Source organism: Gouania willdenowi, chromosome 8 (assembly GCF_900634775.1).
Source record: "Gouania willdenowi chromosome 8, fGouWil2.1, whole genome shotgun sequence".
NCBI classification, from domain to species: domain Eukaryota; kingdom Metazoa; phylum Chordata; class Actinopteri; order Blenniiformes; family Gobiesocidae; genus Gouania; species Gouania willdenowi.
In genome coordinates this window covers 14928868-14943860 of record NC_041051.1, presented here as the reverse complement: position 1 = coordinate 14943860, position 14993 = coordinate 14928868, and the positions used below count along the sequence as shown (strand labels likewise).

Here is a 14993-nt window from a genome sequence, read left to right as displayed (position 1 = left end):
TCTCTGCCTCGCTTTATTAGAACGTAACTTTGTGTCTCTTTTGCGTAGGAGAACAAGTTTGCACAATTTTACAGCAAATCTTTTTGGGCAGTCACAAAATAAAAAGAATCTGTTTCACTACTTCTCAATATTCATTTGGTTTGATACATTGATGGTTTTAGCAGAGGAAGTTTATTGCTTTCTCAGTTCTGAATTGGACTAATTTGGAGTCTGGGATTTATAGTGTGGAGTTGTTTAGCCAACCTATTATCTAGCTCATTAGCCCACTGTAGAATCCTTGGTATCGCATGACTCAAGCAGATTGTTGTCGAGTCATCTAATGAGTGAAGAGATGATGATAAATCTTAGAGAGATAGTGTTGGGTCGAGACTCGAAGAAAAGTGCATTAGAACAGAGTGTTATTTAGCCTTTCTTCATTTGTGGTTGAATGAAGAAATGGAAGCAAGTTCAATGCTTGACGACCGCATACACACACTTTCCTGTGGTCTATTACAGTAATAATAGGAAGTTTATTATTTGAACCATAGTATATAGTCATCTGAAAGATGTAAATCCTTGTTTTTGGTGAAATGGGATTTAAAAAACCACAGAAATTGGTTAAAAGTTGCAATTAAGAGTGGCCAAAAATTTACAGAAATAGTGTTAAGGAAAAAAAAAGGGTTCAAAGTTTCAATATTGGCTTAAAAATGGCAGGAAGGGGGAATTGGGGTAATGTAGATTAAAATCATAACATAATCTAATCGCTAGAGCGGACATTTCTGTAAAAAGTCGCATTTACTGGTTCAATAAACAGGAAGAGATTCAAATTCTGATGTAGCTGGTTATGATTTACAGTCCGCATAAACAGGACTGAATCACAACAATCTAACCACAAGAGCAGACATGGGCTCGTCTGTGAACGGTCACATTTACAGACCTTAGAGTCGCTGTTAGCTTACCAATAAACAGAAAGAGATTTGTCACCTTTATAATAAGTATTGACTAGGCCACTGGGAGTGAGACCCAAGGCCAAGGCAGGCTGACATGATAATACTGTATCATGTTTTTCTGCAGTCAGTGCCTTCTCCTCGTCCTTCTCTGTCTTCTCTGTTTCAGGTGTTGTGAAGCTGATGATGGCAGTTCCTGATCTGTGGTTCACGGCTCAACTAGTCTGAGACACACTGATGTTCTATCTCTCTATCCTGTTCTGTTGGTCCTTCTGTCCACTAACCCCAACCAGTCAAAGCAGATGGCTGACACCACTGAACCTGGATCTACTGGAGATTTCTTCCTGTTAAAAGGGCGTTGTTTCTTCCCACTGTCGCTAATGTTTGTTAATGTGGATCTTGTTGGGTTTTTTCTTTCTTATTATGAATTTTATATTTTGATAAGTGCATTGAGATGACTTTGTTGTAAATTGCGCTATACAAATAAAGTGGAATTGAGAATATAGGAACAATTAGTTTAAACTGGCAAATAATGGGTATGACCAATTGTGAATGTGGTCAAATTTGCAAAATGTTATAAATAAAGCTAAATAAGTGGGGAAAGACGTTAAAAGTGACAATAATGGGTCAACATATGCAACATAAGGTAGGATATATGGTGGAAAGGGTTTGAAAGTGCCAAAAATGCCTTGGGAGTGAAACAAATGTGTGGAAATGGCATTGAAATTTGATGGAGAAGTGGGAGAAATGAAGCAAAAATACATCAAAAGCAGCAAGAAAAAGTCATGAAAATGGGTGAAATTATTGCAAGCTTGGTGGAGTTGCAGAAAAAGGGTAAAAAATAACAACACCCTCCCAGTGTCTCGCAACCCCAAATGGGATCCTGACCCCAAGGTTGAGAACCCCTGCGTTCAAGGTCCAGTGATTTCACAGCTGATTGTTGAATTTCTAACCAACAGATATTTATTCTACCTGTGAGGACACTTAATAGGTGGAAATAAATGTTGGATAATAATTGTTACACATCTGTAAAGCTCAGAATTTTTTGGACATATTTAGATGTGGATCGCTGTGAATAAAGTAAAGACGTTTAAAAATCAAATGGGATCAATTAAAGCACGGGTGTCAAACTTGTTTAAGATCAGCCGCCAAATATGGAGCAGTTCATCTTTAGTGGGCTGCAGATTTTAGACAGAAAAATTAGTAATTTAATCATTGTTGTGCCCTAGTTTACACCATGTATAGATAGTAATACATGATAAAATATGTACTGTATATAATATGAAAGCAATAAGTGACAGATTTCAGATTTCTTTACTTTAAATTCATTTGACTTTGTGACCCATTCTAAGGTAATTTGAGGAGATTTTGTGGAATAATTTGAAGAAAATTGCATGATTTCGGAAAAATTGAGAAATCTTTTAATATATTTAGATTTAAAAAAAATACTGCTTTCATGTGATATAAGCATAGGGAAAACATGAGTCCTGCTAATGTTGTGGAGTTTCATTGAATTTGTGTATTATTTTGGAGATATCTATATGAATTAGTTGGTCATTTACACAATGATTTATGGTTTTTCTGACTTTTTTTGCTTGCTGCCTGCGGGCCAAATTTAATCCTCTTAAGCAGTGTTTCTCAAATGGGGGTACGTGTACCTTTATTAGTTTGTGTTGGCACTACAGAGTGGAACATTAACAAATAAAATGTCAGTCTTGGTCCCAATCCAGGTGAGATGACTGGAAATGATAAAAACTATAGGAATAAATCTATTCGGGAGCTACTAAATCCGTTGTTCAACCTTGGGGTCGGGACCCCATGCGGGGTCGCCTGAAATTTCTGAAAAAATTAAAAGATCTTATTAATAATTATTAAAATATATTTCTGTGCTTTCATTTTGTCTCTAAAAATGTCTAAATCTAGTTCAACTAAAATGCAGTAAAAAAAAAAAATCATATCTGAGCTGAAAAATCATCAAAAACTTAATTCTTGATATCAAAATGGGGTCACGATCTAAAAAAAAAAGGTTGGGAACCACTGCACCAAAAAAATACTGTTTCTTTCCACTTATTTCCAAAATGCAATTATTTAAAATGTGTTTTATCACTTGTTCATTCCATTATTATGCTTTATAGTTGTTTTTAAAATAATTTTATCAGCAAACTGTTACAGTCAGACAAAAGGGGGTACATGGATTCAGAAATAAGAGAAAGGGGGCACTTGAGCAAAAAAAAAGATTGAGAACCACTGATCTAAAGGGCCGGATTTGGCCCCCGGGCCTTGAGTTTGACGAGTGGGAATTTTTACACGTGCAGAGGAAAATAAAATGACTACAAAAAGGAACAGATGTAATGATGATATTTGTTTTTTTAAAAAAAAGGAGATCGAGTTTGGTATTGAGTTTATGTGTGATTTAGATACAATTGGCTTTGTTGAATTCCAAAAACAGATACCACGGCACTAAACATCTTTTCTTTTCTTTTTTTTTTTATTGGAGGAATGATCAGACTGCAGTCCAGAGGCATTCATGTAACAGACAGTGACACACATCTTTGTACACAGCCTTTTTACACTGAAGAGGGTAAACAACTCGCAGTAAACTTGAAAAAGGAGAACTTGCGCAACAAAACCTGTGTTGACCCACCTACAGTATCAGTAGGTTGGTTTTCAGGTTTTTTTTGTTTTTTTCCTTTTATGAAGGGGGAGAAATTGTTTTACTATAACATCCATGCAATGCATTGTACTGGAAACCACACAGGTGGCACCAGTTTTACTACAGAAACCATTTCATCATCCCAGCTTGACAGAACATCAACATGAGCGCACGATTCTTCTGCCCCTTTGACAGACAGGTGAGACTAAACGTTTCCAACAGAGAAAGCATTTCTAGTTCATTTTTTTTATTTTAATATTACAGGACAAACCAGACCCCAGACATTATCACACACAAGTTCCATTTACTTCAATAACATACTGATTTTTTTATTTATTTTTTTTACAATCAACACCACGGCAGTGTATGTGGGCCAGAGCACAAAAACACAGAATGTTTGTTATAGTATTATTTTATCTACCACACTGACTGAAGAAGAGACCCGAGCACTGAGAACAATAATACAACCTGACCCTGAAAGCACCCCAGACTACCTTATCATTAAATATTAATACCCCATCACATCCTCCCTATTGTACCTTATCACACATAAACGATAAATATCATCCCAGTAGGGAACACAGGTTCTTTTCCTTACATTTAAACTGTTCAGGATCTAAAAGCCCAAATCAAATAAACATTTTGGTATCGAAAAGAAACTTAACAGCTGATTGCGACTTTTCCCAAGTGTATCATACAATAAATATTCCCAGCAGAAGAATAGAAAGCTTGAACCCATGAAATAAAATAAAAGTATTTTTTTTATTTTTTTTACAACTACTATATAATATTTTCCTAAATACATTTTCAACCGTCATCTGTTTCTAGATTTCAATTGTTTCATGTTTTTTTTTGCTGGTAAACAGTGAAACCTAATAAACAAATAATGTGCAAAGAGAAGACAATATTAAGTTTAGTCTTGTTTGTGTATTTTATTAAAAAAAATGGGCTTGAATCAACATATCCCCAAAACCTATAAGATCGGTTCTTTTCCCGCTGTCGTTGTGTCGAGTAATTTGACTTCATTTAAATCACGGACAACTCCAGTTTCAAACATTTGAAATAGAGAATCATACTGGAAAATAAAACTGTAAAACTCTCAGGGAAACCAATCAATATTAACTCCTAAATTACATAGTATTCAATATATAAGGAGGTCTTTACATCCATTATTTACCTGATTTCAGACATAGAGTGAGACATGTCCTTCCTTAGCAGGCCTACATCAATTCTAATTGGCTTTTCTATTTTGGCTTTAATAAATCAATAAAAAAAAATCTAGGTTTAGACAATGTATTTCAGATATTAGTGCGAAAACGCACTCCTCTGCATATTCTTTACTTTATTATTTTATTTCAGGGAGGGAATGTTGAACAAACCCATGAATTCCTCCTCTGCGTTAAAACCTTGACAAAAGTTCAGGAACAAAACAATTTCAGTGGTAAAAAAAAAACAAAAGAAAAAAAAAAAAAACAATCTGCAGCACATTGTGCATTGTGCAGATTCATGTGTCGCTAATGTGTAGTATCACACGTGCACGCACTCATGCACATACTGCATACATGCAGCATATGTGGCGCAGATATCTGAGTCACAACGCAGAGTTACTACAGGGTTTAACATGGCCCCACATCAACTTAGCTCCTCTTTCTGTCACCATGGCAACTAATCATCTACACTCCTGACACGGGACTGAAAAAAATCAATGATTTACCAAGCAAACTCTCTAACTGAGACTGAAATCGAACTGATAGAAGTCGTCTACAGTTAGTTTTGTTTCTAACAAAACAGACAATGTCCCATCACTTGCACAGAGCAGATGGCAGGAAAACACAGCCGTAAAAACATAGGGCAGTTTGGCAGCTCAACACTCAGCACAGGGCACTGTGTCCAATAACACACTGCATACATTCCCTGGCACTGTAGATGGATTAGAAGACAATGGCACCACAGTCAGGCACACACATGGAAAAAAAAGGAGCTCCCACCATCTGCATCGCCTAAAATAACATCCCAATAATAGGTGACTCAGAGCGGAGGACAAAGTCCCTCAGGTGAACAAAAAAAAGACAAAAGCACCCAGTTATCACTGCTGACAAGCAGTATTTGAATTGTGAAACAAATGGTCACCAAGAACTGATTAGAATTATTAGCCAAACGACTTCCCAGGACTATTTTTTTCTAATCTAAACTGTCATTTTACTGCTTTGAATCATAGTTAAAACGTGATCTTAATGATTAGCTCTTCGTTATTAACCCAAATTTGATTTGCACAATTCAAATACTTGAAGTAATTTGCGATAGTGACTAAATTTCACCTGACATGTCTACATAACGAACAGTATTTACCTTCCTATACCTTAAATGGAAATGTAGAGATATTGCACTTGGTCACAAAACATTAATTGTTGTCATTTTCTCTTACAGCATGTGGAGATCTACTGAACTCTGGACACACACACTACAGTATGGCACTTAGTTGAGCTCTAAGTTTGGAAACATACAGATTGGATGCATGGCGTATGCTCTTAATGGCAGTATGGTACAGGGCGAAGGTGTAATCCGACTCTAATACTTGAGCACCTAGAAAAAAAAAGATGGTGGTGCTGAAACAGGAGTATATCCTGCTCTATATTTAGTCATCTAACACTGTTTTTTTTCTGGGGAATGACTCTCATTGATGCCTTCATCTGTTTTTCCTCATTTAATGATGTGAACATTATAAGGTGGTCTCCTCGTCTACATCTCCTCTTCTTGTTTGGCTTTTGATGTTTCTGCTTTGATTGCGAAACCACTGAATTTGTGAAAGTGTGCCACACACAGGAAAAGAAAAAGTTCAGACCAAGCTGGAATGTTCAACCACAAGAGGTGGAAATTGAGAAGCAGAGGCCAACAATTAAACACAAACAGTGTAACAGCATTGAAAGTGATTTTTTTCTCCTCTCCTCTGCATCTCCTGGTCCGTGTTAGTAGATGGGAACCTGGTATGTTGGTGCCGTGTTGTTCTCAGTGAACGGTGGGTTTTGGTAGGTCTCAGTGGTCTCCGTGGTGGTGGCTCCTGGGGAATTAGACGGGTATGGCTGGGTTGGTGCACCGCCATCCATGTGCTCAGTGGTAAAAAGGGTCATGTCTGTGCCGAGCAGATACTTCTGAACCGCACGCACCGTTAAACCTGCCTGCAGGAACAGAGAGCAGGTTCAATCAGGTTGGAACCAGTAGACAGTATAAAGAGAATAATGATGATTGAAGCATGAAAGGAATAAAAAGAGAAACATCTTTAATCATCTTTAAAAAAGAAATAATGCTGAGAATGTGAATTTAAAAAACTGATTTTATCTAAAATATGCTGTCTTTCATCTTATCTATAAAATGTGAAAAATACTCTTTAGATTAAAAACAAAATTCCTAAAGAGTTTCTCTCCTTTAAGCCATACATATCTACAATATCAAATATGACAACAATTTTAGATTTTTTTTTTTAGGGAGCTATAATCAGGTTTTGACACATGGAGAAAATATTGTGTCTCTGAAAAAGCAAGTTTTACCGGTACTTGTGAAATTTGTGATATTTTTTTTCTCATAAAAATATAATGTAAATGTTAAATCTAAATCATAAATGTAAATCTTAAACCGGAATGTGCTTTTATTTTGCTACTTCCGATGAATTTAGATATTTCGTTTAACCCGTGACATTTAGATTTAACATTCACATTTAACATTTAGATTTAACATTTACATTTAACATTTACATTTGACATTTACACTTAACATTTACATTCAACATTTACATTTAACATTTACATTTAACATTTACATTTACATTTAACATTTACATTATATTTTTACAAAAAAATCATAAATTTCACAAATATTGCTGTAAATCTGGTCAAAAGTAACAAAAATGTACATGTTTTTGAAATGTGGTTAGTTGCTAAATGTTGCAAAAAGTTGCTGTTTATTTTAGCATGTGCAACTATTAAACTAGCATTTATACCAGGCTAGCTGGGCTAGCTAGCAGGACAGCTCTGCATTACACCACCAACTTTATCTTAAGACAGTTTATCATCATCAGTTTTGTCTTCTTTCCTTTTTCTATCCAACTGGGATATATTTGCTATTAAATGGCATTATTATGTGATGGAGTTCAATGACTTTGGCCTAAATATCCCTCACAAATGCTTGCCACAGCTTGTTATGGACCTATTTATTAAGGATTATCTATTTGAAATAAGCATAACAGCACTTTAAGACTTTCGTTTGGTCAATAGTTGAGCCATTTTCAGCTCCCTTGTATTCCTGTTCCTGTATATGCTTTTGCTTTCACACATTTCACTTCATACCCAGGTGATTATGGAGAAGAAAGAGAAGGCGATCGCTGCCCGGGCCGCGTCAGCTCCCTGGTTGAGTGGCAGCTCATCAGGCTCAGTTCGAGACCACTGATTGGCCAGGAAGCAGAAACTGACAAAGTACAGAAAAGCCCAGAATCCTGGCAGAAACAAAGAAAAAACAACAACTTATGTAGTTTATCTGCACTACACAAATATTTATAAATGTGAATGGTTAGAGTCTCTTTAATGACTCTATCTTATTTGATTGAATTTAATATTTGTGCTTTGATAAGGATATTTATTATTTGCGGTATCACCAGCCCTACCTTCAATGGCCTTTTTAACACTAGACACCCTCATCAAAGGTGGCCAGCTACAGGGTGATCAAGCCGGAACTTGCGTCCCATAACTGTTTCCCACTCTCTCCTATCTGTAGCTTTAGGCCACTTCACACTGTTCTTTTTCTTGGAAATGTCTGCTCTTTGATATCTTCCTTTGATGTTCTCTGTGGCTCGTATGTCCTCCACTAGCATTTCTGTGGTTGTACCAACCTCTTCAGTGAACTGTGGTTTTGTAACCGTTGTTGTGCTTCAATCGACTGATTTCACTGGTTGCTTCATAAGAAGTACTGGTCAATTTGATTCCCTTGCCTCTGCTCTCTCAAACATCCTCTCTTTCATCGTGTCTCAAACACTTAAATCATGTCTTTGTGTAACACTTGTGTTGGCTTTAACCTTTTTTTTTGTGTGTTTTGATGTGATGCTTTCTGATAAGGTCGATCAACCTTCCACTTGAACTGATACTCGTTGCTAGGGAAACACTTATGTAATATTCACAGGTATCAAAGTTAACTATAAACCTCTCTATTGTACTCTCAAGTGCCTGATTCATGGGGTGCCGATTGTAAAGTTGCACATGCTAAAATAAACAGCAACTGTTTGCAACATTTAGCAACAAACCACGTTTAAGAAATGTATGCAAATGTTTCAAATGTCACTTTTGACCAGATATACAGCAATCCTTGTGAAATTTGTGATATTTTTTTCTCATAAAGATATAATGTCAATGTTAAATGTAAATGTAAATGTAAATATTAAATGTTAAATCTAAATATAAATGTTAAATATTAAATATAAATATAAATGTTAAATATACATCTAAATGCTAAATGTTAAATGTAATCTTAAACCGGAATGTGCTTTTATTTTTGCTACTTCTGGTTAATTTGTGTATTAGCTAGATATTTAGTTTAACCCATGACATTTAGATTTAACATTTAACATTCATATTTAACATTTAGATTTAACATTTAACATTCACATTTAACATTCAGGTTTAGATTTACCATTTAGATTTATTATTTAACATTTAGATTTAATATTTACATTATAGTTTTACAAAAAAATCATACATTTCACAAATATTGCTGTAAATCTGGTCAAAAGTAACAAAAATGTACACGGTTTTGAAAAGTGGTTTGTTGCTAAATGTTGCAAAAAGCTGCTGTTTATTTTAGCATGCGCAACTATTAAACTAGCATTTATACCAGGCTAACAATCAGCGCCCCATACTGATTCGCTAACATAAGAATCAGCTGAAGTGAACAGTTTGTTCTCACCTGAAAATCCGATCTCAAGCATCACAGCCTTCTTCCTGTCTTTAACCGAGCTGATGGAGGAAAACTTATACTCCAGCAGGAAGAAGAAGGAGCACGCCAGCAGGCCAACCAGGCCTACAAAGACGCCGTAATTGCACGCATCTGCGTTCTTGTTGAAGACACAGTGGAGACGCTCGCTGCCCATGTTAACATAACCCTCATTCACGATGGAGGCAAAGACCACCAGTGAGAAAATCTGTAAAAACAAACAAACAATGTAGAAGATGAGACGACCATATTTCTCAGAGTGGAACAGGAGGCAGAGCATTCAGCTACCAGGCTCCGCGTATTTGGACCCAGCTCCCAGTCTTAGTACTGGAGGCTGCTACCCTCTCCACATTTAAGGCTAAACTCAAAACCTATTTATTTGCTAAAGCGTATACTGTATAATTGCATTAACCTAACCACTAGACCGGATAAGGTCTCGTCTGTAATGGCCGCTTCTCCAGGAGACGCCACTCCTCAGCTACCATCAGAGATAGACATTTTATTACTCAATGCCAATAAGGAAACTTCCAATCTACGGGAAGAGATTAACAAAGCGTATACTGTATAATAGCGTTAACCTAACCTAACCTCGTCTCGCATTTACGAACCATGGAGTCGACGCTAGCTTACCAATCTACGGGAAGAGTTTCGTCGCCTTTCTAACAAGCATTAACCTAACCAATAAGCCCAAAACCATACAGGCAGACCTGCTAATAGGGTATCATGGTTTTCTGCAGTCTGTGCCTTCTCCTCGCCCTTCTATCTCTTTTCTGTTTCAGGTGTCTTGATGCTGGAGCTGACAGTTCCTGATCTGTGGTTCACGACTCAACTAGTCTGGGACACTCTGATGTTCTATCTCTCTATCCTGTTCTGTTCTCCTCCTTCTGTCCACTAACCCCAACCAGTCAAAGCAGATGGCTGCCACCTCTGAACCTGGATCTACTGGAGATTTCTACCTGTTAAAAGGGAGTATTTTCATCCCACTGTCGCTAAATGCTTGTTCATGTGGATCTTGTTGGGTTTTTTTCCTTCTTATTAAGAATTTTATACAGTATTTTGATAGCGCTTTGAGATTACATTTGTTGTAATTTGCGCTACATAAATAAAGTTTAATTCAATAGAAAAGATCAAAGGATTAGTGGAAAGTGTTGCTTGTTTGTATGACACAAACACTGATGGATTCTCACTGAGGATGGTGGTGGACGTGTGTGTTCAAATCAAAGGCATTAACCTAACGCATGACTTCCTCTCAAGAATCACACAGTACTGGAGCAGAAAACGCGAGTGTGAGTGATGGATTTGGGGTCAATTACATATTTAAATTAAAATTACATCTTCAATTGTCAATGATCAATAACAACTCAATTATGATTATTGTGACCGGCATTTTTTTCCAATTACAATTAAAACTACATATATTATTTTTCCCCTAAAAGTCAGTTACAATTAATTACAATTACTGAGCCTTTAATAAATGAGCCCATAAAACCTAACCTTCCTCTTGTGTTAGCTTTCTGTTAGCATCTCTTATGCTAACGGGTCGGTCCATGTATTAAATCAGCTGTAAAATACAATAAGAAATGTTCTCCATCATCTAATTTGTTTTTCAGCTCTTGGTTACCTTGTTATGCTTCCTTATCCATGAAAATATTGGTATAAATATGTTGTTGTGGGTGTCTGAGCTTCTTTTTCTGTCAGTTTACCCCTAGATTTCAACTTTTTTTAAAATTGTTAAAATGATCCTTAAGAGAACTGACAGGTAGACTTGATATGAAACACATTTTGATAATTGTTAACTATATGTGTACGCCATAGAAGTGTAACATGGTTCCCAAGTTTTGCATTTAACTACATTGTAATTGACAGTTTGAGTATGATTACAATTATAATTACGTCTTAAATGTAATTAATTACCAAATAATAATTGACAGCAACCCTGGTGAGTGTGTGCCATCTTTACAGCTAATTTCTCTGCTTCATGTATACAGCCATTCTTCTATTGCTTTACTGGTGTTGCCTGGCTGACATTGATCAGCTGACTAACACTCACTGGCAGAATAGGGCCATGTGACCATGTGACACACACACACACACACACACACACAATGGGATAATGTCAGGCACACATTCTAAAGTAATCACATGTGAGGAATTAATCTGGGTAGATAGTTACACACTGTGCTTTCATTAAATGAGACAATAAAGCTGCATCTTTCTTTTCTTTTTTTTTTAAATACATACGTCCCAGTTTTAAAAACAGGAATATGTCAAACTCCTGTTAGCTATATTTTAATAAATGATCATTTAATCTTTGCACTAAGTGCTGACAATGTGCCCCTCATTCTACAGACTGCAGCTTTTTTTTTTTTCAATCGCAAACAAGCACTGGTTGAAACTGAACTCACATGTTCAAAACTCTAAAGGCAGCCTGCCAAACAGAAGTCCATGTGGACTAAACTGTGAATCACTTTTCAAACATGCATTCAGTGACCACAGTCACCAAAATCTATGAACTCTTTTCTCGGTCAACACCAAACTTTTACAGCACAATTTTTTTTTTTTTTTAAATGTTCAAAACAGTTAAAAAATACTATCAAAACACAATTCTGGGGGGGCATGAGGAATGTCTGCTGCAGCCACATTGAAATCTATTGAAAATTATATTAAAAATATTGATAATAAAAATGAATAAAACAATGATACAAAGAGAAGACATAAAGTAAAATGTGCCCCCTGGAATCAGGAGATTCGGCATTTTTCTGTTTACGGTAATCTTTATTTTTTTGTAAAAGGTCCCGAAGTACTTGTGCAAAATCACAAATGTTCTAACAGTAATGAGTGTAAATTGCTGCAAAAATGATTGAGCCTTGTTGCAATATATCACAGCATATACTGTACAATAAATTAGAACCATCAACGTGCAAAGATCTAATTTTATAATTAAATACTGATTCATCTGACAAAAACCTAATCTAAATCTAAATTCTAATCTAAAATCCTTGGCATCTTTTATTTTTGGTTTGTGTTTACGTATTTCATTTTGAATTATTTCATCAGAAGTGAGTGTGAAGCAAAGTGTGAGACAAAATAAGTAGCATATGTTGATTTGATTATTTGTGATATGATTATCCACTTCAAATTACTGTTTTTAAATTGTACACAAAAGAACTGCACCTTTAAAAGTTTCAACATACTTAGTTCAATGACCTCAAATATGATTATGAGTGAGCAAATGACAGCTGATGATATACAGTATATACAACTTCATTTTCCAACCATCCATTATTCCAGTTTGATTTGCATTTAATATATAATGTTGAAGCAGTAATTTTCAGTTTTTCAAAGCAATTGAAACATAAATCATGTGTGACGTTATCTTTCAGCAAATATTTTACTACTTTTGGCCAGAAATCATCAGCGTTATACTTGGTAACATCCATCCATCCATTTTCAGACCCGCTTTGTCCTATTTCAGGGTCGCAGGGCATTTGGTAACATGTTAACCGTAAACCATCTGGATTATTCTATCTACTTGTACAGCAGCTTCAAGAGGGAATTTTAAAAATTAGATCTAGTCTTTGCAAAGTCAGTCATGTGGGCGACATTGAAAGGATTTGATGAACCGTTCATCCATTGCTATAGTCACTCACTCACTCACTCACTCACTCACTCACTCACTCACTCACTCACTCACTCACTCACTCACTCCTATGGGAAATTTAGGGATCATCTTTCCATCAAACTACGGCACTGGTTTTTGCATTGTGGGATCAAGCTGGCTGGAGTATTTTCAACAAACAACAACTACAAAAACCCGGGGAGAACATGCAAACTCCACGCAAAAAGGTCCTAGGAAAGCTTTCCCCCTGCAGGCCATCTAACCCTGGTCCAATCTAACTGTGAAGATAAGGTGCAATCAAGTTCAACCACACTGCTCCATGGTCACATGATGCACCGTAAAATGTACATTTAACAGCCAGTCTGGCTATTTTTCTCTGTGTACTTCTGATTTTTTTTTTTTTTTTTTTACCATTTTAGGAAATCCTTACAGTAAATTCAAGGCAATTTTGCTGGAATTTAAAATATAATGGGTCTAATGCTGATAGTAGGCCCTGAGGCAGGTGTGTAGGAGCTAATAAATGACAGTAGCTAAAGAAAAACCAAAGAGCTAATTATCAGTGGATAACCAAGGATGCATTAGCCTCAGCTACAGTAAATTGGTCTTATTCTCTGAGGTCTTTGCCTTACAACAGCAGACCTTCTCTGTGTCACCCAAAGGTGATGATGCCTTTTACATCAATCACGACGCATCCCTTTACGCTGCGTGCGTAATGATGTTTGTGGACCAATCACAGGTGAGATGACGACCGACACCAAAGCTTTTATAGGGCTGGAAATATGACGGGAATCGTAGGCTTATATATACAAGGGGAACATAATATAACACTGTTATGGAGCTCGTCTTAGAAATTAAAGGTGTATTTTTCAGGGGAGGAGTTTTTAAAGACGATGGATGAGTGATATAAAAAATGTTTTATCTGCGGCTAATTTAATGATCTGTGATGAGATTTCACAATGATAGGAAAGGAAGAGAGAAGGGACAGAGTCGAGTTTACGTCAGAAAACATGTGTAGTAAAAACCAGAGTCATGCTGAGGGTGTATTAACCACCATGCAGGCCACGGTTCCACCCTGCACCGCACGTTTCTCACGCGTATCCCAAAATAAAAGCACAATCCGGGGTTGCCTTTCACGCACCAGGCTTCACTGGATCTCTAAAGGTCTGTTTGTGCAGCGGGAACACGTCACGGATTTCGCGCATCAACGACGACGCAGAGGAGCTCCCCCTGCATCCACCTCCACGCACACGCACAAACACGCGCGCTCTCACCCAGGTCAGCACTCTGAGGATGGTCTGCGGCTGCTTCACGAAGGTGATCGGGTCAATGGTGGAGCCGGTGCGGCCCGCTCCGAACGATCCCACTCCGTCCATCTTCGGTGGTTCTCTGTGTGCGCTCCCAGGTCCACGGCACGACGGACGCGCCGCTGCTCGGCTGTTGTCGGGACGCGTCTGTGCGCGCTCCCGAGGGTGCGCATGCACAGGGATGGATGGACGTGCGGGGTAGCCATCGTGACCGCGCACGATGCAGACGCGGGTACATGCAAATCAGTTGAAATGTTATTGGAATTGTTCGTTTGCTTTATTTTTTGAATGAAACAGTTTATTAAAATAATTTTTGATTCAAGGGCTAACTCAAATCTCAAAATGGCAATATACGATATAAATCTCTACACTTTTTTTTTTAATTATTATTTTAGATCAAGTTTTACCAGAAAAACAATTATGAGTTAAATTTGCTGATGGAAAATGTATTAACAAGCAGGAGCACAATATGTGCCACTTTTGGCCTTTTCTCCTCTAAGGGACAGCATGTGTGAGTG

General features: G+C 37.0%; 1 protein-coding gene across 1 annotated transcript; it reads right to left on the bottom strand.

The window, feature by feature from the left end:
• Positions 1-5376: 5376 nt before the first annotated feature.
• Positions 5377-14634, bottom strand: syngr3a (synaptogyrin 3a). The gene is made up of 4 exons (XM_028455276.1): positions 14443-14634; positions 9526-9760; positions 7920-8065; positions 5377-6755 (listed from the first exon to the last, which is right to left on the bottom strand). Exons 1-4 carry the CDS (start codon positions 14542-14544, stop codon positions 6546-6548), a joined length of 693 nt encoding a protein of 230 aa, XP_028311077.1. The 5' UTR covers positions 14545-14634; the 3' UTR covers positions 5377-6545.
• Between the last annotated feature and the right edge of the window lie 359 nt (positions 14635-14993).